A 22,123-nucleotide genomic window follows, 5' to 3' on the forward strand; every position below is an offset into this window, starting at 1 on the left:
GAGCCCACATGCTGCCACTACTGAAGACCATGTGCTGAAACTACTGAAGCCTGCGTGCCTAGAGCCCATGCTCTGCAGCAAGAGAAGCCACCACAATGAGAAGCCTGCGCACTGCAACGAAGAGTAACCCCTGCTCGCCACAGCTAGAGAAAGCCTGCACGCAGCAACGAAGACCCAAGGCAGGCAAGAAATAAAGTTAAAAAAAATAAAAATAAAAAGGGCAAAATTAAACTACAGCATTTAGGTATATATGCTTAAGTGATAAAGCCATAAATGAAAGTAAGGACGTGATTACCACAAAAGCCAGAATGGTGTCTCTCTTGGTTAGGCTGGGGGAGTAGGGAGGATGGCTGGAGGGTGTCGTGATTGGTAGTGGGTACATGGAGGGCTTCTGTAGTGGCAGACATGGTTTTGTTTCCTGATCTGCATGGTAGTTCCAAGTTCATTTAGCTATAATTTCTTTTTTTTTTAAATAAATTTACTTATTTATTTTTGACTGTTGCATTTTCGTTGCTGCATGTGGGCTTTCTCTAGTTGCGGTGAGCAGGGGCTGCTCTTCATTGTGGTGCATGGGCTTCTCATTGCGGTGGCTTCTCTTGTTGTGGAGCATGGGCTCTAGAGTGCAGGCTCAGTAGTTGTGGCGCACGGGCTTAGTTGCTCCGAGGCATGTGGGATCTTCCCGGACCAGGGCTCGAACCCGTGTCCTTTGCATTGGCAGGTGGATTCGTAACCACTGTGCCAGCAGGGAAGCCCTAGCTATAATTTCTGTATGTAGTTTTCTGTGTTTGTAATATCTAAATCTATATTTTTAAAGACTTAATTTTTTAGAGCAGTTTAGATTCACTGCAAAATTGAGACGAAGATATAGATTTCCCATATATTCCTTGCCCCACACATGCATAGCCTCCCCCTTAATCAACATCTGCCACCAGAGTGGCACTTTTGTTACAATGGATGAACTTACATTGACACATCATTATCAAAGTCCGTAGTTCACTCTTGGTGTACATTCTGTGGGTTTTGAAAAATGTATAATGATATATATCCATCATTATAGTATCATATGGAGTATTTTCAGTGCCCTAAAAATCCTCTGTACTCTTGACTCTTCATCCCCCCAACTCCTGGCAACCGCTGATCTGTTTACTGTCTCCATAGTTGTGTCTTTTCCAGAATGTCATATAGTTGGAATCATATAGTATGTAGCCTTTTCAGATTGCCTCTTTCCCTTAGTAAAATGCATTTAAGATTCCTCTGTCTCTTTTCATGGCTTGATAGATCATTTCTTTTTAGTGCTGAATAATATATTTGATAATAAAAGTCTGAAATGAAAAATAAGGAGGAAAAGGAAATTGATTGGAGTGGAAGCAACTATATTAGGAAATGGTGAGAGTTGCTGCCTTACAGATTATCTAAGACGTGTTGACTGAGGATTTTTTTTTTATATATAAATTTATTTATTTAGCTTTGGCTGCGTTGGGTCTTAGTTGTGGCAAGTGGGGGCTTCTCATCATTGCAGTGCGTGGGCTCTAAGCACGCGAGGTTCAGTAGTTATGGCACGCAGGCTCAATAGTTGTGGCGCATGGGCCACAACTATTAGTTGCTCCGCAGCATGTGGGATCTTCCCGGACCAGGGATTGAACCTGTGTCTCCTGCATTGGCAGGCAGATTCTTATCCACTGCGCCACCAGGGAAGCCCGACTGAGCATTTTATTAAATGCTATTCTAAGATGATGTAACATGATCTGTTAGTAGAGAGCCACTGAGGTTTATTAAAAAGGGGGCTGGAGTGCTGAAAACTGTTTCTAAGAAGGTAAATCTGGCAAGATGGATTTCAGTAAGAGACTGGAAAGCTAGCCAAGAGACAACAGTGTTAAGGTGAAGGTGATAAAGATTTGAATTAGGGTGATGCTTGTAGGAATAGAGGTAAAATAGCCATTGTGTTATGCAGCAGAAGAATAATCAGTAAGACTTGGTGACAGATTAAGTATGGTTAAACAGAAAAGCATTAGAAATAAACTCAAAGCTTTCATGTTTGAGGGCATATCCTTTATTGGGTAGGTACTGGGAATTCTGGAAGGACAGTTCTTGGTGATTAGATCTGTTATTTCTCCTCATGATGTATTTAGAATCCAAGAGGAATGATTGCTTGGGATTCTACATTCCAAATGGTACATCTAAAAATATAATTCTGACAAGCAAGAAACTGATAACAGTGGTTGTTTTTGGTGAGTGCACAGTTGAGACATAAAAATATGAGGATGACTTTTTATCTTCTAATCTTTTGAATTTTGAATCATATGCTTCTATTACCTATTCAGAAAATAAATAAAATTTAATGAAAGATTAAGATGCGTAAATCTTCCAGTTTACAGGGAGAAATTCTTATTTGACATTTTTATTAGTTTAAGTACTTCAGACTACAGTTACTCAGAAAAGCAGTCAGTAAAAAGTAAACATGTTTAATACTTGGCTGCCTTTGACATACATATGTTTGTGTGTATTTGATTGTATGTTTGTGTATGTTGTGTGTGCATGAGTGTGGCTGTGTGTGGCTCTGAGGTGAATGTGTACTTCATTCAGAAAAAAGGTTTATATTTGAAGCCTCAGGGACCCTGTCTTCCTAGGGCTTTTAATTCTTATTGCTACCAGTTAGGATTTTCCTCCTTACATGGGAGATGTTCTTGCTTCTCAACCAGCTTCAGGGCCATTCAGAGATGGTGATGATGCAGCAGCATAGACTGTCTCTCTTTTCTTTATTATCACCACTGAAGCTGAAGGTCACTGTATATGTGTTACTCCATCAGTCTCCCTCTTCATTCTCCCCAGGCAATTGCCCTGGACTGCCTCTGTAATAAAGTATCTTGAAATACACAAGTCTTTATTTCATGTCTTAAGTCTTCTGGATAGGTTAAGACCCACTATTGGATCTGGTAACAAAAAAGGGAATAGAGGTGACATATAAATGATAGGGTTTTTTTGGTTTGTTTTAATAACTTTATCTTTTACAATTTGTTATTAATGATAAAAAAAAATTAGGAAATATCAGTAAGGGCATGCTTATTCTTTAAGATCTAGTGAAATTGGGCATTTTAAGTCTGTTCCCCTAGGGACTTAGGAAAGAGGAACTAGGACTGGAAACAGTAGGAAACAGTAGTAGGAAGCTAAGCAGCCCTAGCACAGTGGTTGTCAACCTTGGCTACACACAGGGACTGCATGAGGATATTAAAAGAAATACTGATTCTGCTTTAATTGGTCAGGGCTCTGTCTTGCTTGGGCATTGGAACTTCTTGAACCTACACACTTGAATTTTTTTTTCTCTTTATTTTTTTGGCCGCGTCGGGTCTTAGTTGCGGCACGCGGGATCTTTTGTTTCATCACGCAGGCTTCTCTCTAGTTGTGGTGCTTGGGCTTCTCTCTGTAGTTGTGGTGTGCGGGTTTTCTCTCTCTAGTTGTGGCACGCGGGCTTAGTTTCCCCGTGGCATGTGGGATCTTAGTTCCCCGAGCAGGGATACAACTGGCGTCCCCTGCATTGAAAGACGGATTCTTTACCACTGGACCACCAGGGAAGTCCCCCTACGCACTTGAATTTAATATGAAGTCAAGACTGAGAGCCACTGGCCTAGAGAAGAAAACTGGTCTATGACTGAGGAGAAAAGTGCTTAGGTTTCATAGCACCTCAGTCCCAAATTCTCTTTGGGATAAATTGGAGCTTATTGTAAAATGCTGCTTTTTAAGACTTGTGATTATTTAGATTTCTGATGGGTGGAAAACAAAAAATACATGAGTGAATTTTTAGCATCTGGAAAGAAGAGACAGATTCACATAGTAATAAAACTTCGTGGATTGACTTTACTTATTTAACATTGCACAGGTCGCCTGTGATTTGCTTCGGAGAATCATTCGCATCTTGTATCTCAGTAAGAGACTCCAGGGACAACTGCAGGGGGGAAGTAGAGAGATAACAAAAGCTGCTCAGAGTCTCAATGAACTTGGTAAGTCCTTTTGTTTATTGATTCACTGGTTGAAGGAAATTTGGTTGTTTCAAGTTTTTGGTGATTATAAATTGAGCTGCTTTAACATTTGTATACAGGTCTTTTGTGAACTTAAGTTTTCATTTCCCTAGGAGAAATGTCCAGGAGAAATGCTGTTTTTTAGGTGACAAGTCTCATGTTGGCATGGTGCCTAGAAGATCTGTTGAATTCATTTCTTCATTCGTCATTCTTTTCTTAAACATTTAGAGCAGCCTCTTGACATTCAAGGGTGTACCAGTCACAGCTTTGACTACTGACAAGTTGCAAGGTCCATGATGAAGCAGTTCATAATTTTTCAGGCAAAATTTTGAATACCTACCAAGTGCTTAAAGAACTACCTAACACCTGCATTTTAATGAGGCTTTGCGGTTTTCTTCTTTTCATTGGGTACCCAGTAATTTTTCTGAAGTGGATGTGTTTAGTGGAATTTGTACCTTTTTAGGTTCAGAAGGTCTTTGATTATATCCATCTCAAATATCAAGAGTCTCCTAACGCTTAGTAACGTGCTTTGAAAGTAGTTATGCCAAAAGAATATCAAAGATGTGCATTACATGTTCTTTTTGAATTTTCCTATCTTTGATATTTCAATTACATAGTCATACTGCAATGCTTATTCCCTGTTTTGACTAAGGAAATGTAATATCCTTCTCAAAGCATGCTTCAACAACATTTCAATTTATAATGCTCAAATACATTGCTTAGGCACATCATGGGAATATATTGAACTTGTGATTTAGTGTGCTTGGAATATATTATATACAAAGTTAATTTTAAAGCAGTGAGTAATGCTTCATTGTTTTTTCACAATGTGTGCTAAATATAGAAGTGTAAAAATCTTAGTATCAACTGTTATTTTTTGCTTTATCATATTTAATTTCTGTGCTCCAAAAAATAAACTCTCGAATAATAGAATCATTAAAAAACAAACACAAATTATTCCAAGGTTTATTATGTATACTTGTCATCACTGATACTCTTCCATAATAAAAAATTGCTAGATTTTGATTATGATTATCATCTCTCCTAGAAATAACAGATGCTGTAATGCAAATGGTGATATCTTCTTTTTTTAAAAAAAGGCACAATTATTTTATTATTTATTTTAACATCTTTATTGGAGTATAATTGCTTTTCAGTGTTGTGTTAGTTTCTGCTGTATAACAAAGTGAATCAACTATATGTATACGTATATCCCCATATCCCCTCCCTCTTGCGTCTCCCTCCCACCCTCCTTATCCCACCCCTCTAGGTGGTCACAAAACACCGAGCTGATCTCCCTGTGCCATGCAGATGCTTCCCACTAGCTATCTATTTTACATTTGGTAGTGTATATATGTCAGTGCTACTCTCTCACTTCGTCCCAGCTTACCCTTCCCCCTCCCCGTGTCCTCAAGTCCATTCTCTACATCTGCGTCTTTATTCCCGTCCTGCCCCTAGGTTCATCAGAACCATTGTTTTTTAGATTCCATATATATGTGTTAGTATACGGTGTTTGTTTTTCTTTTTCTGACTTACGTCACTCTGTATGACAAACTCTAGGTCCATCCACCTCACTACAGATAACTCAGTTTCATTTCTTTCTTTTTTTTTTTTTTTTTTTGCTATATTCTTTTCTTTTTTTCCACACACACGCACTGTATTTTATTTTTACAAGAGATAAATAGACTGACACCAAGCATTGTACATGGATGACCACAACAAAAGCAACAATGATTGCAATTACCAAACATGAAACACACTCATACTATGTCATAATATTGACATTCAGTCCATCAATCCTCCACTGTAACAGCTCCTTTACTTTGCAGTGAAAATTGATTTGTATATTCTTTGCCTCTGAGTCCTTGTGGGAATTTTTTTTTTTAATTCAGACAGAAAGTCACAAAAATTATACTCATCCTCATCAGTTCACTCAGTCCCATGTAATTGATTTTTTTTTTTTCATCTTGATCTTTTGTTAGCACTTTTATGAGTTCATCAGTTTTTCATTAGAGTTCTGAAAATGCTTATTCATTCAGTTCAGCAGTACAGTCAGTTACCAGAAACCTGTACTTGTCAGAGTCTTTTCCATGAATTTCTTGAAGATGAAAGCCTTTTATAGGAACATATTTGCAAAAGCATCAGAGTACACCCAGAACTGTCTGTAAATGAGAAAAGACTTAAAAATGACCACTGTTAAAGATTTGATGAAAGTTCATAATAATGCAGTTGACGAGAAAATTAGTTATTTCTGAGATATACATTTTAAAGTAATAACTAGGGTTATTACTTATAACATTATACCAGAACATATAAGATTTTTAGAAATTTCATGTAATGTTTGAAACATTTATATTAACATATTTCCATACATATTTCCATACAAATACTAATATAAGATTTTTAGAAATTTCATATAATGTCTGAAACATTTATATTAACATATTTCCATACAAATAACCCAATGAAAGTTTAGTATTAGTTGTTTTGTTTGTTTTTTTATACTGCAGGTTCTTATTAGGCATCAATTTTATACACATCAGTGTATACATGTCAATCCCAATCGCCCAATTCAGCACACCACCATCCCCACCCCACCGCAGTTTTCCCCCCTTGGTGACCATATGTCCATTCTCTACATCTGTGTCTCAACTTCTGCCCTGCAAACCGACTCATCTGTACCATTTTTCTAGGTTCCACATACATGCGTTAATATACGATATTTGTTTTTGTCTTTCTGACTTACTTCACTCTGTATGACCGTCTCTAGATCCATCCACGTCTCAACAAATGACTCAATTTCGTTCCTTTTTATGGCTGAGTAATATTCCATTGTATATATGTACCACATCTTCTTTATCCATTCGTCTGTTGATGGGCATTTAGGTTGCTTCCATGACCTGGCTATTGTAAATAGTGCTGCAATGAACATTCGGGTGCATGTGTCTTTTTGAATTATGGTTTTCCCTGGGTATATACCCAGTAGTGGGATTGCTGGGTCATATGGTAATTCTATTTTTAGTTTTTTAAGGAACCTCCATGTTGTTCTCCATAGTGGCTGTATCAATTTACATTCCCACCAACAGTGCAAGAGGGTTCCCTTTTCTCCACACCCTCTCCAGCATTTGTTTGTAGATTTTCTGATGATGCCCATTCTAACAGGAGTGAGGTGATACCTCATTGTAGTTTTGATTTGCATTTCTCTAATAATTAGTGATGTTGAGCATCTTTTCATGTGCTTCGTGGCCGTCTGTATGTCTTCTTTGGAGAAATGTCTATTTAGGTCTTCTGCCCATTTTTGGATTGGGGTGTTTGTTTCTTTAATATTGAGCTGAATGAGCTGTTTATATATTTTGGAGATTAATCCTTTGTCCGTTGATTCGTTTGCAAATATTTTCTCCCATTCTGAGGGTTGTCTTTTCGTCTTGTTTATGGTTTCCTTTGCTGTGCAAAAGCTTTGAAGTTTCATTAGGTCCCATTTGTTTATTTTTGTTTTTATTTCCAATACTCTAGGAGGTGGATCAAAAAAGATCTTGCTGTGATTTATGTCAAAGAGTGTTCTTCCTATGTTTTCCTCTAAGAGTTTTATAGTGTCCAGTCTTATATTTAGGTCTCTAATCCATTTTGAGTTTATTTTTGTGTATGGTGTTAGGGAGTATTCTAATTTCATTCTTTTACATGTAGCTGTCCAGTTTTCCCAGCACCACTTATTGAAGAGACTGTCTTTTCTCCATTGTATATCTTTGCCTCCTTTGTCATAGATTAGTTGACCATAGGTGCGTGGGTTAATCTCTGGGCTTTCTATCTTGTTCCATTGATCTGTGTTTCTGTTTTTGTGCCAGTACCATATTGTCTTGATTACTGTAGCTTTGTAGTAGAGTCTGAAGTCAGGGAGTCTGATTCCTCCAGCTCCATTTTTTTGCCTCAAGACTGCTTTGGCTATTCGGGGTCTTTTGTGTCTCCATACAAATTTTAAGATGATTTGTTCTAGCTCCGTAAAAAATGCCATTGGTAATTTGATAGGGATTGCATTGAATCTGTAGATTGCTTTGGGTAGTATACTCATTTTCACAATGTTGATTGTTCCAATCCAAGAACATGGCATATCTCTCCATCTGTTGGTATCATCTTTAATTTCTTTCATCAGTGTCTTATAGTTTTCTGCATACAGGTCTTTTGTCTCCCTAGGTAGGTTTATTCCTAGGTATTTTATTCTTTTTGTTGCAATGGTAAATGGGAGTGTTTCCATAATTTCTCTTTCAGATTTTTCATCATTAGTATATAGGAATGCAAGAGATTTCTGTGCATTAATTTTGTATCCTGCAACTTTACCATATTCATTAATTAGCTCTAGCAGTTTTCTGGTGGCAGTTTTAGGATTCTCTATGTATAGTATCATGTCATCCGCAAACAGTGACAGTTTTACTTCTTCTTTTCCAATTTGTATTCCTTTTATTTCTTTTTCTTCTCTGATTGCCGTGGCTAGGACTTCCAGAACTATGTTGAATACTAGTGGTGAGAGTGGACATCCTTGTCTCGTTCCTGATCTTAGAGGAAATGCTTTCAGTTTTTCACCATTGAGAATGATGTTTGCTGTGGGTTTGTCATATGTGGCCTTTATTATGTTGAGGTAGGTTCCCTCTACGCCCACTTTCTGGAGAGTTTTTATGATAAATGGGTGTTGAATTTTGTCAAAAGCTTTTTCTGCATCTATTGAGATGATCATATGGTTTTTATTCTTCAATTTGTTAATATGGTGTATCACATTGATTGATTTGCGTACATTGAAGAATCCTTGCATCCCTGGGATAAATCCCACTTGATCGTGGTGTATGATCCTTTTAATGTGTTGTTGGATTCTGTTTGCTAGTATTTTGTTGAGGATTTTTGCATCTATATTCATCAGTGATATTGGTCTGTAATTTTCTTTTTTTGTAGTGTCTTTGTCTGGTTTTGGTATCAGGGTGATGGTGGCCTCATAGAATGAGTTTGGGAGTGTTCCTTCCTCTGCAATTTTTTGGAAGAGTTTGAGAAGGATAGGTGTTAGGTCTTCTCTAAATGTTTGATAGAATTCACCTGTGAAGCCATCTGGTCCTGGACTTTTGTTTGTTGGAAGATTTTTAATCACAGTTTCAATTTCACTACTTGTGATTGGTCTGTTCATATTTTCTGTTTCTTCCTGGTTCAGTCTTGGAAGGTTATACCTTTCTAAAAATTTGTCCATTTCTTCCAGGTTGTCCATTTTATTGGCATAAAGTTGCTTGTAGTAGTCTCTTAGGATGCTTTGTATTTCTGCGGTGTCTGTTGTAACTTCTCCTTTTTCATTTCTGATTTTATTGATTTGAGTCCTCTCCCTCTTTTTCTTGATGAGTCTGGCTAATGGCTTATCAATTTTGTTTATCTTCTCAAAGAACCAACTTTTAGTTTTATTGATCTTTGCTATTGTTTTCTTTGTTTCTATTTCATTTATTTCTGCTCTGATCTTTATGATTTCTTTCCTTCTGCTAACTTTGGGTTTTGTTTGTTCTTCTTTCTCTAGTTTCTTTAGGTGTAAGGTTAGATTGTTTACTTGAGATTTTTCTTGTTTCTTCAGGTAGGCTTGTATAGCTATAAACTTCCCTCTTAGAACCGCTTTCGCTGCATCCCATAGGTTTTGGGTCGTCGTGTTTTCATTGTCATTTGTCTCTAGGTATTTTTTGATTTCCTCTTTGATTTCTTCAGTGATCTCTTGGTTATTTAGTAACGTACTGTTTAGCCTCCACGTGTTTGTCTTTTTTACGTTTTTTTCCCTGTAATTCATTTCTAATCTCATAGCGTTGTGGTCAGAAAAGATGCTTGATATGATTTCAGTTTTCTTAAATTTACTGAGGCTTGATTTGTGACCCAAGATGTGATCTATCCTGGAGAATGTTCCGTGCGCACTTGAGAAGAACATGTAATCTGCTGTTTTTGGATGGAATGTCCTATGTATATCAATTAAATCTATCTGGTCTATTGTGTCATTTAAAGCTTCTGTTTCCTTATTTATTTTCATTTTGGATGATCTGTCCATTGGTGTAAGTGAGGTGTTAAAGTCCCCCACTATTATTGTGTTACTGTCAATTTCCTCTTTTATAGCTGTTAGCAGTTGCCTTATGTATTGAGGTGCTCCTATGTTGGGTGCATATATATTTATAATTGTTATATCTTCTTCTTGGATTGATCCCTTGATCATTATGTAGTGTCCTTCCTTGTCTCTTGTAACATTCTTTATTTTAAAGTCTATTTTATCTGATATGAGTATTGCTACTCCAGCTTTCTTTTGATTTCCATTTGCATGGAATATCTTTTTCCATCCCCTCACTTTCAGTCTGTATGTGTCCCTAGGTCTGAAGTGGGTCTCTTGTAGACAGCATATATATGGGTCTTGTTTTTGTATCCATTCAGCCAGTCTTTGTCTTTTGCTTGGGGCATTTAATCCATTCACATTTAAGGTAATTATCGATATGTATGTTCCTATGACCATTTTCTTAATTGTTTTGGGTTTGTTTTTGTAGGTCCTTTTCTTCTCTTGTGTTTCCCACTTAGAGAAGTTCCTTTAGCATTTGTTGTAGAGCTGGTTTGGTGGTGCTGAATTCTCTTAGCTTTTGCTTGTCTGTAAAGCTTTTGATTTCTCCATCAAATCTAAATGACATCCTTGCCGGTAGAGTAATCTTGGTTGTAGGTTCTTCCCTTTCATCACTTTAAGTATATCATGCCACTCCCTTCTGGCTTGCAGAGTTTCTGCTGAGAAATCAGCTGTTAACCTTATGGGAGTTCCCTTGTATGTTATTTGTCGTTTTTCCCTTGCTGCTTTCAATAATTTTTCTTTGTCTTTAATTTTTGCCACTTTGATTACTATGTGTCTCGGCATGTTTCTCCTTTGGTTTATCCTGTATGGGACTCTGCGCTTCCTGGACTTGGGTGGCTATTTCCTTTCCCATGTTAGGGAAGTTTTCGACTATAATCTCTTCAAATATTTTCTCTGGTCCTTTCTCTCTCTCTTCACCTTCTGGGACCCATATAATGCGAATGTTGTTGCGTTTAATGTTGTCCCAGAGGTCTCTTAGGCTGTCTTCATTTCTTTTCGTTCTTTTTTTTTTAGTCTGTTCCGCAGCAGTGAGTTCCACCATTCTGTCTTCCAGGTCACTTATCCGTTCTTCTGCCTCAGTTATTCTGCTATTGATTCCTTCTAGTGTAGTTTTCATTTCAGTTATTGTATTGGTCATCTCTGTTTGTTTGTTCTTTAATTCTTCTAGGTCTTTGTTAATCATTTCTTGCATCTTCTCAATCTTTGCCTCCATTCTTATTCCGAGGTCCTGGATCATCTTCACTATCATTATTCTGAATTCTTTTTCTGGAAGGTTGCCTATGTCCACTTCATTTAGTTGTTTTTCTGGGGTTTTTTCTTGTTCCTTCATCTGGTACATAGCCCTCTGCCTTTTCATCTTGTCTATCTTTCTGTAACTGTGGTTTTTGGTCCACAGGCTGCAGGATTGTAGTTTTTCTTGCTTCTGCTGTCTGCCCTCTGGTGGTTGAGGCTATCTAAGAGGCTTGATGGGAGGCTCTGGTGGTGGGTAGAGCTGACTGTTGCTGTGGTGGTCAGAGCTCAGTAAAACTTTAATCCACTTGACTGTTGATGGGTGGGGCTGGGTTCCCTCCCTGTTGGTTGTTTTGCCTGAGGCAACCCAACACTGGAGCCTACCTCGGCTCTTTGGTGGGGTTAATGGCAGACTCTGGGAGGGCTTTCACCAAGGAGCACTTCCCAGAACCTCTGCTGCCAGAGTCTTTGTCCCCACAGTGAAACAGAGCCACCCCCCACCTCTGCAGGAGACCCCCCAACACCAGCAGGTAGGTCTGGTTCAGTCTCCCCCAGGGTCACTGCTCCTTCCCCTGGGTCCCGATGCGCACACTACTTTGTGTGTGCCCTCCAAGAGTGGGGTCTCAGTTTCCCCCAGTCCTGTCAAAGTCCTGCAATCAGTTCCCACTAGGCTTCAAAGTCTGATTCTCTAGGAATTCCTCCTCCCGTTGCCGGACCCCCAGGTTGGGAAGCCTGACGTGGGGCTCAGTAGCTTCACTCCAGTGGGTGGACTTCTGTGGTATAAGTGTTCGCCAGTCTGTGAGTCACCCACCCAGCAGTTATGGGATTAGATTTTACTCTGATTGCGCCCCTCCTACCGTCTCACTGTGGCTTCTCCTCTGTCCTTAGATGTGTGTTATCCTCCTTGGTGAAGTCCAGGGTCTTCCTGTCAATGATTGTCCAGCAGCCAGTTGTGATTCTGGTGCTCTCGCAAGAGGGAGTGAGAGCACGTCCTTCTACTCCGCCATCTTGGTTAATCCTCTGTGCTATATTCTTTTTTGAACAGTTGATGACATGTGTTTTTGATCTTTATCTCTTTTTGTTGTCCGAGCTAAAGGTATCATAAACTTCCATGAACCTCAGAGAAGACAGACCAAAATGGAGTGATGAGTTGGCAAAATCTGGGGAATCTTTTTCTTTTTCCTTTGTGCTTGGTCTAGGTGCACTTGCTCATAGGGGGCTGCATGCAGAGGCCTCGCGCCCGGCCCTTCACACCAGAGTTCCTACTGCGAACCGGCTTCTGCCGACACTGTAGCTTCAAGGGCCATGTGCAAACCCATGTGCAGAGCCACACACAGACACGCCGAGCACCTCACAGCAGTTCAAGATCAGTTTCATTTCTTAAAAAGGCACAATTATTAATCATAATGTTCTATGTTGGTACAATGCAGAGTATAAACTCATCCTTCCAGTGAGGCTTTGGCTTTACCCAAAGTTTTATAAATGTTAAACGATAACAAGTTGTTGAGAAAGTATAGTAAATTGTGGAGTTATCTCAAAATGGATTGTGTTAATTTAAATTTTTAAAGCTTTGCAGATTATGTGCTATTCAAAAATTTCAAAGGCATCATGTCTTCATCATTCACCACTGTGGTTCAGTCTTGGCCAGTCCTGGCATTGATAGTAAGGAGAAGCCAAGAGGGAGATAAAGTTTGTATATTTGGAATTAATGTTTTAATAAAAGTAATAATTTGGTAATCACTATTATAGTTACACATGTATACTAAATGCTATTTCTATGATTGGAGCATCTCTGAAATTATCAATGTCTATATTTGTGTGGGTCTGGCTCTCACTAGAAAGAATAAAATGATGAAGAGTAGCAGGCCCCTGAGATTAACTGAAAACCAATCTCTCAAACTTGAAAGGTCTTGAGGCTTGAAATGTAGTGACCAGATGAAATACATTGTCATCTGAAAGTTAATTATAGTCTGAGGGACTTGGGGGGGAATGTCAGTGGCTGCTAATGGATACCACTCTTTAGAGTGGTGAAAATTGTTCTGCAATTAAATAGTGGTGATTGTTGCATAACCTTGTCAATATACAAAAATGCCTCTGAATTGTATGCTTTAAAAGGTTGAATTTTATGCTTTGTGAATTATGTATCACTTTAAAGTTATATATCAATTTAAAAAGTATATTCTGGTGCGTAGTGACGATTATGCTGGTACCTTTTCTTTTTTTTAAAATTGAGGTCTAAGCGATATACAGTAAACTGCAACATATTGAAAATGTACAGTTTGGCAAGTTTTGACATGAAACCATCACCAATATTAAGATAGTGAACATAACTGTCACCCCCCAAAAGTTTCCTTATGCCCCTTGGTAATTCCTCCTCAGGCATTTATGGATCTGCTTTCTGTCATTATAGATTGGTTGGCATTTTAATGAACTTTATGTAAATGGAATCATACAGTTTGTGTTTTTGTTTGGCTTCTTTCAGTCAGCTTAATTATTTTGAGATTCATCTATGTTGTGTGTATCAATAGCTCATTCCGTTTCATTGCTGAGTAGTTTTCCATTATATGGGTATCCCACAGTTGGTTTATTCATTCACCTGTTGATTGATATTTGAGTTGTTCCTAGTTTTTGGCTATTACAAATCAAGCTGTTATGAACATTCATATACAGGTATTTTTATGGACATATGCTTTCATTTCTCTTTGACAAATACGTAGGTATGGAATGGCCAGATCATATAGTAGATGTATGTTTAACTTTGAAAGAAATTGCCGAGGTGTTCTGCCTGAAGTGTATGAAAACTGCACGTTTTCTGCATCCTTGTCAACACTCGTTATAGTCAGTCATCTTAATTTTAGCCATTCTAATAAGTGTGTAGTAGTATCTTGTTTTGAGTTCACAAAAAAAAGTTTATAGAACTAATACAGGAGTTTAGCAAGATTTCAGGATATATGATCAATATACAAAAATTAGTTTTATTTCTTTTTTCTTCTTTGTTTTTGGCTGTGCCGCGTGGCTTGCGGGAATCTTAGTTCCCCAACCAGGGATCAAACTCATGCCCCGTGCAGTGGAAGTGTGGAGTCCTAACCACTGGACTGCCAGGGAATTCCCTTTATTTCTGTGTAATATTAACAAGCAATTGGAAGTTGAAATTCAAAAATACCACTTATAATAGCATTGAAAATATGAACTACTTAGGGTTGAATTTGACAGAAGATACACAGTCATAAACTGACAACTAGAAAACATTGTTGAGGACAATTAAAGAAGACCTAAATAAGTAAATAAACATTGTCTGTGAATCGGAAGACTTTATAGTGTTTATTAATATGCCCATTTTCCCTAAATTGATTTGTATAGATTCAGCACAGTTACAACCTGCATCCCAGCAGGCTTTTATTAAAAATTGACAAACTGATTTTAAAATTCATATGGAAATGCAGAGGATCTAGAATAACCAAAACTTTTTAAAAAAACCAAAAAACAGGCACAGTTGGAGCATTAACCATACCTGATTTGAAGACCTGTTACAATGACTTATACACTAATCAAGACAAAAAGATAGACAAATAGGTCAATGGAATGGAATAGAGAGCCCAGAAATAGACACACACATGTAAGAACAATGGATTTTTGACACATTTAGTGGAGAAAAGATAGTCTTTTCAACAGATGGTACTGGGAAAATTGGATATCCATATGTATAACAGTGAACTTGTATTTATACCTTACTTCATATAAGAAAAAAAGAAAACTGAAAATGGATCATAGTCCTAAATATAAAACCGAAAACTATAGAACTTCTAAAGGGAAACGTAGGAGAACATTTTTATGTCTCTGAATTAGAAAATGATTTCTTAGATATATAACCCAAAGCACAATTCTCCCTGCCACACACAAATTGGTAAATTAGACATTATCAAAATTTAAAACTTCTGTGAGCGATGCTGCTAGAAGAATGAAAAGACAAGCAAGCCATAGACAGAAAATGTTTGCAAAGTATATATTTGATAAAGGACTTGCTTTCAGAATATATAAAAAACTTTCAACATTGGTAAGAGCACAAACAACCCAATTAAAAAATAGGCAAAAGATCTGAACAGACACTTCACCAAAGAATATACGTGAATGGCAAATATGCATATATGATACTCAGCATCATTAGGCATTAGGGAAGTAAAAATTAAAATCATACTGGTGTCTTATTGACAGAATAAGCAGAAATTTTTTAGTGTAGACTTATGTGTAATTTTTCATGCATATTATTATGTATGATTAAAAAATGAAACTACATAGTACAGATTTCAGGATTAAATTATATCACATTGATTTATGGTTTTTCTTCAAGAAAAGTCTTGGCACTAGATGAAAATTTAGATGGGCCTTACTACAAATTAGTAACATTTTTTGAGCATTAGTTAAGATGATACACTTAAGTCACACTTAAGTTATACCATGGTTTATATATAGTGAATGTGTATTTTATGTTGCGTGGTGTGACAAAAAAAAAAAGGAAAGTATATCCTCCATTAATTTTTACTGTGTATTGTCTGTCCTCTGAGATTTATAATTTTGTTGCTAAGCTGCAACAGAATGTTTTCTGATGATATATGGTGATACATTAACACCATGTATCATGAGAAAATATTTTTCAAATTTATCATAGAAGCATTTTATGAAATATTTTTTATAGAAGGAAGGGATAGTCTAAGTTTGTTTTATCCACTAATGTTCTTATTGTAACTGATATTTTCTCAATCTGATAAAACAATACTTATATGCAAACATTTTTGATTTATGCATAGGTGGGAAAAAGTATGATTTACATAATCTTTGCCACGTAATAGGTGATCGATAATTAAGGAGCTAATGAATTTTTTTTGAGATGTCTGTAAGATGATGTAGTTGGTGAACATTTTAGAAAATTTTATTATTTCAAGCTTTTAAAAATTGTTTATTGATAGGAAAATTTGTAAATATGCCATGTAACCGTTTCCAGTATTAAATTAGGTCTGAGATGACTTCTTTTTTAATTGAAGTATAGTTGATTTACAATGTTGTGTTAGTTTCTGGTATACAGCAAAGTGATTCAGGTATACATATATATGTGTATATATATATTCTTTTTAATATTCTTTTCCATTATGGTTTATTGCAGGATATTGAATATAGTTCCCTGTGCTATGCACAGTAGGACTTTCGTTGTTTATCTGTTTTATATATAGTAGTTTGTATCTGCTAATCCCAAACTCCCAATTTATTCCTCCCCCACCCCCTTTCCCCTTTGGTAACCATAAGTTTGTTTTCTATGTCTGTGAGTCATTTTCTGTTTCATAACTAAGTTCATTTGTGTCATATTTTAGATTCCACATATAAATGATATCATATGGTATCTGTCTTTCTCTTTCTGACTTACTTCACTTAGTATGATAATCTCTAGGTTGAGATGACGTCTTACATGCATTTAAAACATACATAGGTTTTTGTGACAACTTCAGCGTAGCAAATTCAGTATGCCTTTTTAAACGTACAGTGTAATCATATATGATGATAAACATCTTCAGTACCTATGTTTGATTTAGATAGTCTCTAAATTACTTATATATGTGACCGGATTCAGCTACCACCAGGTCAGGGTGATGCTGTGCTCAAATCCAGAATAATGGGTTTATGCTTAGGTATGGGATTGCCAGTTGTGGAGACATAAGCATATTAAAATTACACACCCACAAACCCTCTTTTTTTTTTTAAACTAATTGAACTTAATGTTATCCAAGTTTATATTTAACACATAATACCCATACAGCATTTATGATCGTATTTTTTTGGTTTTATCTTTCATCACATAGTGTCAGAAAACGAGGATTAATATCCAGACAAAAACAAGCAGCTTACTTTTTGTAAACTTTAGTATGTTATTTTTCATACATTTCAAAGTTACAGTAGTATTTTTGGGTATATATTTTATTCCATATGGTCAGGTAATGTTTATTGAAGGTCTGTAGTTTACCTTACTATTTGTCACCCCCTGCTGGACCATTCATCATTGTTTGAGAAAAATTAATTTACTGTAAGGTTCTTCAAACTCGTAATATATCAAAATTTCAATTTCTCGGTTCTAAGGGCTTTATTTTCTAGTTGGATGCTTAAGCCAGTACTTCTCTTTTCCATTCCAGTACATGTAAGTTTTAAAAATTGCAGTGTATCTTAAATGAATATAAACAATGCTCCAAATACAGGTTTCTTATTTTATTGACTTTTTACTGGTTATTTTATTGATTGTTCCTAAAAAATGGTGTCAGCCTACTTCTAGTGAATTACAGCTTTGAGTCTCTAAAGTCTAATATTTCGGGGGAGCATTAGGTGGGCTGTTTTTCTTTTTATTGCCATTTACTTGATTATGTATAAAAATTCTAACTAAAGCAGTTTTTATCAGTCTTTGGTTTAGTAGATTGAAATTGGCTATAGGCTAAGTTAAAAGGGTTCAATGTAAATTTATGATTATAGATATACTTATAGAACTTTACATTTTAATACCATGTAAACAACAGGGCAGGTAGGCAGGCATGATCTTTTGAGAGACATGTTCAGTAAAATAGGAGGCAGTTTTAGTCATTTGTTTTAATTTCTGTGTTAGGGACTTGAAATCTGTTTCAATAAATCAGAAATGTGTTTTTCTACCGTATCTAATTGGAAGATAATGCTGATGTTACAGTTGTATTGTCACAACTAGGAATATATTCAGAGGTCAGTGGTGACCCCCCAAAAGTTGTCTTGTGCCTCTCTGAGTCAGTCCTCCCACCTCCAGCACGAACTTTTGGTTACTAGAGATTTCATTTTGCTCTTTCTTGGATTTCATATATGTGGAATCATACAGTATACATTCATTTGATGAGTAGTATTCCAGTGGATGTATTCCGCAATATATTTATCCATTCAGCTTTTGATACATACATACTGGGTTGTTTTTAACTTTTGACTATTGTGAATAAAACAGCCATGAACATTTATTTTCAGTGCCCTTGGGTAAATACCTAGGCGTGGAATTGCTGGGTCATCTGGTAAGTGTTATGATTAACTTTTTAAGATTTGCTACACTGTTTTCTTTCTTTTGAAACTAATAGGTAATTTTATTTTTACAGTAGTCTTATATAGCAACAGTATTAGTTTGCTGGGGCTGCCATAACAAAATTATCACAGACCGGGTGTCTTAAACAACAGAAATATATTTTTTCACAGTTCTGGCAGCTGGAAGTTCAAGATCAAGGCGTCCATAGGTTTTTTATTTTCTGAGTCCTCTCTCCTTGACTTGCAGATTGCCACCTTCTCCCTGTATCTTCACTGGTCTTTCCTCTGTGCTACACTTTTCTAAAATGGTTGTAACATTCCCACCAGCAATGCATAAGAGTCACATTTGCTTTACATCCTTCAGTGCTTGTCATTGTAAATCATTTTAATTTTAGCCAGTCTCATAGATGTGTAGAGGTATCTCTTTATGATTTTAATTTGCATATACGTGATTACAAATCATGTTGAACCTGATTTTGAATATTTATTTCCCATTTCATTTATCTTTGTATAGTGTCTGTCCAGATCTTTTGTCTTTTTTTTTTTTTTAAAGACAGTATGAATTTACTTTAAAACTGTGGAACAAATGTTACTAAATTACTCAATTCAAACTGGAGTCCATTTTCACCCCTAAGTGCTTCGGGACTAAGCTATCCCATCTCATTTTATTAACTCTTGTCTCTTACAATGTCTAATGATGGCAAAAGGTTAAATTTGTGTGCCTATCCCAAATGTGTGGGATAAGATCTGAGCCTTGGATTGAAGTGCATTTGATTTACACAAAAATAAAAAATGGCTAAGAGGGTTCAATAAAAGACAGTCTTGTGAAATATAGGGTAACTAGACTTTTGCCCTTGTTTTAAACTGGGTTTGTCTTCTTATTGAGTTGTGAGAGGTCTTTTTATATTCTGGATACAAGTTTGTCAGGTGTGTGTGTGTGAGTGTGAATGTTTTTTGTGAATATATGTGCATTGTCTTTTAATATTCCTAGTGGTGTGATTTGAGCAGAACGTTTTAATTTTGATGGAGCCCAGTGTATCTTTTTCTTTTTTTTGGTGGGGGGGGGGGGGCGTGTGAGTTTTGTTTTATAGTTTGCACTTTTGGAGCCCTATCTAAGACAATCTTTTCCTATCCTACAGTTGCAAAAAATTTCTTCTACATTTTTTTCTGGAAGTTTTAAAGTTTTAATTTTTGTGTTAAGGTCTATGATTCATGTCAGGGTAATTTTTGATATAATGCAAGGGAAAGGTTGAAGCTTATTTTTTCCCATGAAGATATCTAATTGATCCAGTTCCATTTGTTGAAAAGACCTTCCTCTCTCCACTGAATTACCTTGGGACTTTTTTAGAAAATCAATTGACTCTATATCTGTAGGTGTATTTTTGAACTCTATTCTGTTCCATTTATCTATGTGTCTGTCCTTATTTCACATATCTTTATATTTTGATTACTGTAGCTATCTTGAATTTGCATTTAAAGTCTATTTCTTTGTAGATAGAGTGTTCTTGAGTCTTGCTTTATTAGGTACTTCATGTAAGTGGAATAATACAGTATTTGTCCTTTTGTGTCTGGCTTATTTCACTTAGCATAATGTTTTCAAGGTTCATCTATGTTGTAGCGTGTATCAGAACTTCATTCCATTTTTTATGGCTGAATAATATTGCATTGTAGATCACTTTTTGTTTATTCATCTCTTGATAGACACTTGGCTAGTTTCCACTTTTTGAAAAGGCTGTTATAAATAATGCTGCTATGAACATTGGTGTTAGAGTATCTGTTTGAGTCCTTGTTTACAGTTCTTTTGGGTATATATCTAGGTGTGGGATTTCTGGGTCATATGGTAATTCTGTGTTTAACAGTTTGAGGATCTGCCAAACAGTATTCCACCGTAGCTGCCCTTTTAACATTCCCACCAACAGTGCACTAGAATTTGAATTTCTCCACATCTTCATCAACCCCTGTTATTTTCCTTTTTGTTTTTTTTAAATAATTGTCACCCTTATAAGTGTGAAGGTAATATCTTACAGTTTCGATTTGCATTTTCCTAAAGACTGGTGATGTTGAACATGTTTTCATGTACTTATTGACCATTTTATATCTTATTTGGTGAAATGTTTTTTAAGTCTTTTATCCATTTTAAAAACTGAGTCGTTTGTTTTTTGTTGTTGAGTTCTAAATATATTCTGGATACTAGTCCTTGTCAGCTAAAATATTTTTTCCCACAAATATTTTCTCCCATTCTGTGAGTTGTCTTCCCACTCTCTTGATAGTATCCTTTGATGGAGAATTTTTTATTTTGATGAAGTCCAGTTTATCCAATTTTTCTTTTGTTCTCTGTGCTTTTGGTGTAATACTTAAGAAACGGTTGCCAAATCTAGCTCAGTGAAGATTTCCCCCTTGTTTTCTTCTAAGAGTTTTTTAGTTTTGGCTCTTCAATTTAGATCTTTGATCCATTTTGAGTTAATTTTTATATGTGGTGTAAGGTGGGATCTAGCTTCATGCTTTTGCATGTGGATATCCAGTTTTCCTCACGCTGTTTGTTCAAAACATTATCCTTTCTCCACTGAATGGACTTGGCACCCTTGTCAAAATTTAATTGACCATTTATGTAACTCTTTATTTCTGGACTTTGTCTTCTATTCCATTGGTGTACGGAATATGTATCATTATGCTGGTACCATACTGTTTTGATTACTAAAGCTTTGTTGTAAGTTTCAAAATTCAGAAGATCAAGTCTTCCAACTTTGTTCTTCTTTTTCAAAAGTATTTTGACTATTCAATATCCCCCGAAATTCCATATGAATTTTAGGATGAGTTTTTCTATTTCTGTAAAAAAATGCCTTTGGGATTTTTAGAGGGCTTGTATTATGTCTGTAGATCATTTTGGGTGGTATTGTCACCTTAAAGAATTAAGACTTTTAGTTCATGAACACAGATGTCTTTCCATTTATTTAGATCTTTAATTTCTTTTGGCAGTCTTTTATAGTTTTCAGTGCACAAGGCTTTCAGCCTCCTTAATTAAATTTATTCCTAAGTATTTTATTCTTTATGATACTTTTGTAAATGGAATTGTTTTCTTTATTTTTGAATTGTTCATTGCTAGTATATAGAAATACAACTGATTTTTGTGTGTTGTTGATTTTGTGTCCTGCAACTTGGCTGAATTCATTTTTTAGCTCTGTGTGTGTGTGTGTGTGTGTGTGTGTGTGTGTGTGTGTGTGTGTGTGTGGTCTTTAGGGTTTTCTACATATAAGATCTTGTCATCTGTGAACAGAGATAATTTTACTTCTTCCTTTCCAGTTTGAATGCCTTTGATTTATTTTTCTTGCCTGTTTGTGCAGGCTAGAACTTTCAGTACTTTGTTGAATAGAAGTGGTGAAAGCGGACATCCTTACCTTGTTTCTGATCTTAGGGAAAAGCATTCAGTCTTTAATCATTGAGTATGATGTTAGCTGTGTGTTTTTCATGTATGACTGTTATTATGCTGAGGAAATTCTCTTGTATTTCTAGTTTACTTAGTGTTTTTATTGCAAAAGGGTGTTGAATTTTGTCAAATGCTTTTTCTGCATCAGGATGACCATGTGGTTTTTTTTCCCTGTTCATTCTATTAATGTGGTCTCTTGCTTTGATTTTTGTATGTTGACCTATGCTTGTATTCCAGGGATAAATCCCACTTGGTCACAGTCTATAATCCTTTTAATAT

The 22,123-nt window shown here is 36.2% G+C and overlaps 1 protein-coding gene across 1 annotated transcript in view; it reads left to right on the forward strand.

Annotated features, from left to right (window-relative positions):
• COG5 (component of oligomeric golgi complex 5) overlaps positions 1–22,123 on the forward strand; it is a 296,956-nt gene that overhangs the window by 33,101 nt on the left and 241,732 nt on the right. The window contains exon 6 of the mRNA XM_068550382.1: positions 3,875–3,995. Coding sequence (XP_068406483.1) covers positions 3,875–3,995 — 121 coding nt within the window. The remainder of the gene's footprint in view (positions 1–3,874; positions 3,996–22,123) is intronic.

This window comes from Eschrichtius robustus, chromosome 8 (genome assembly GCF_028021215.1).
Source record: "Eschrichtius robustus isolate mEscRob2 chromosome 8, mEscRob2.pri, whole genome shotgun sequence".
Lineage (NCBI taxonomy): Eukaryota > Metazoa > Chordata > Mammalia > Artiodactyla > Eschrichtiidae > Eschrichtius > Eschrichtius robustus.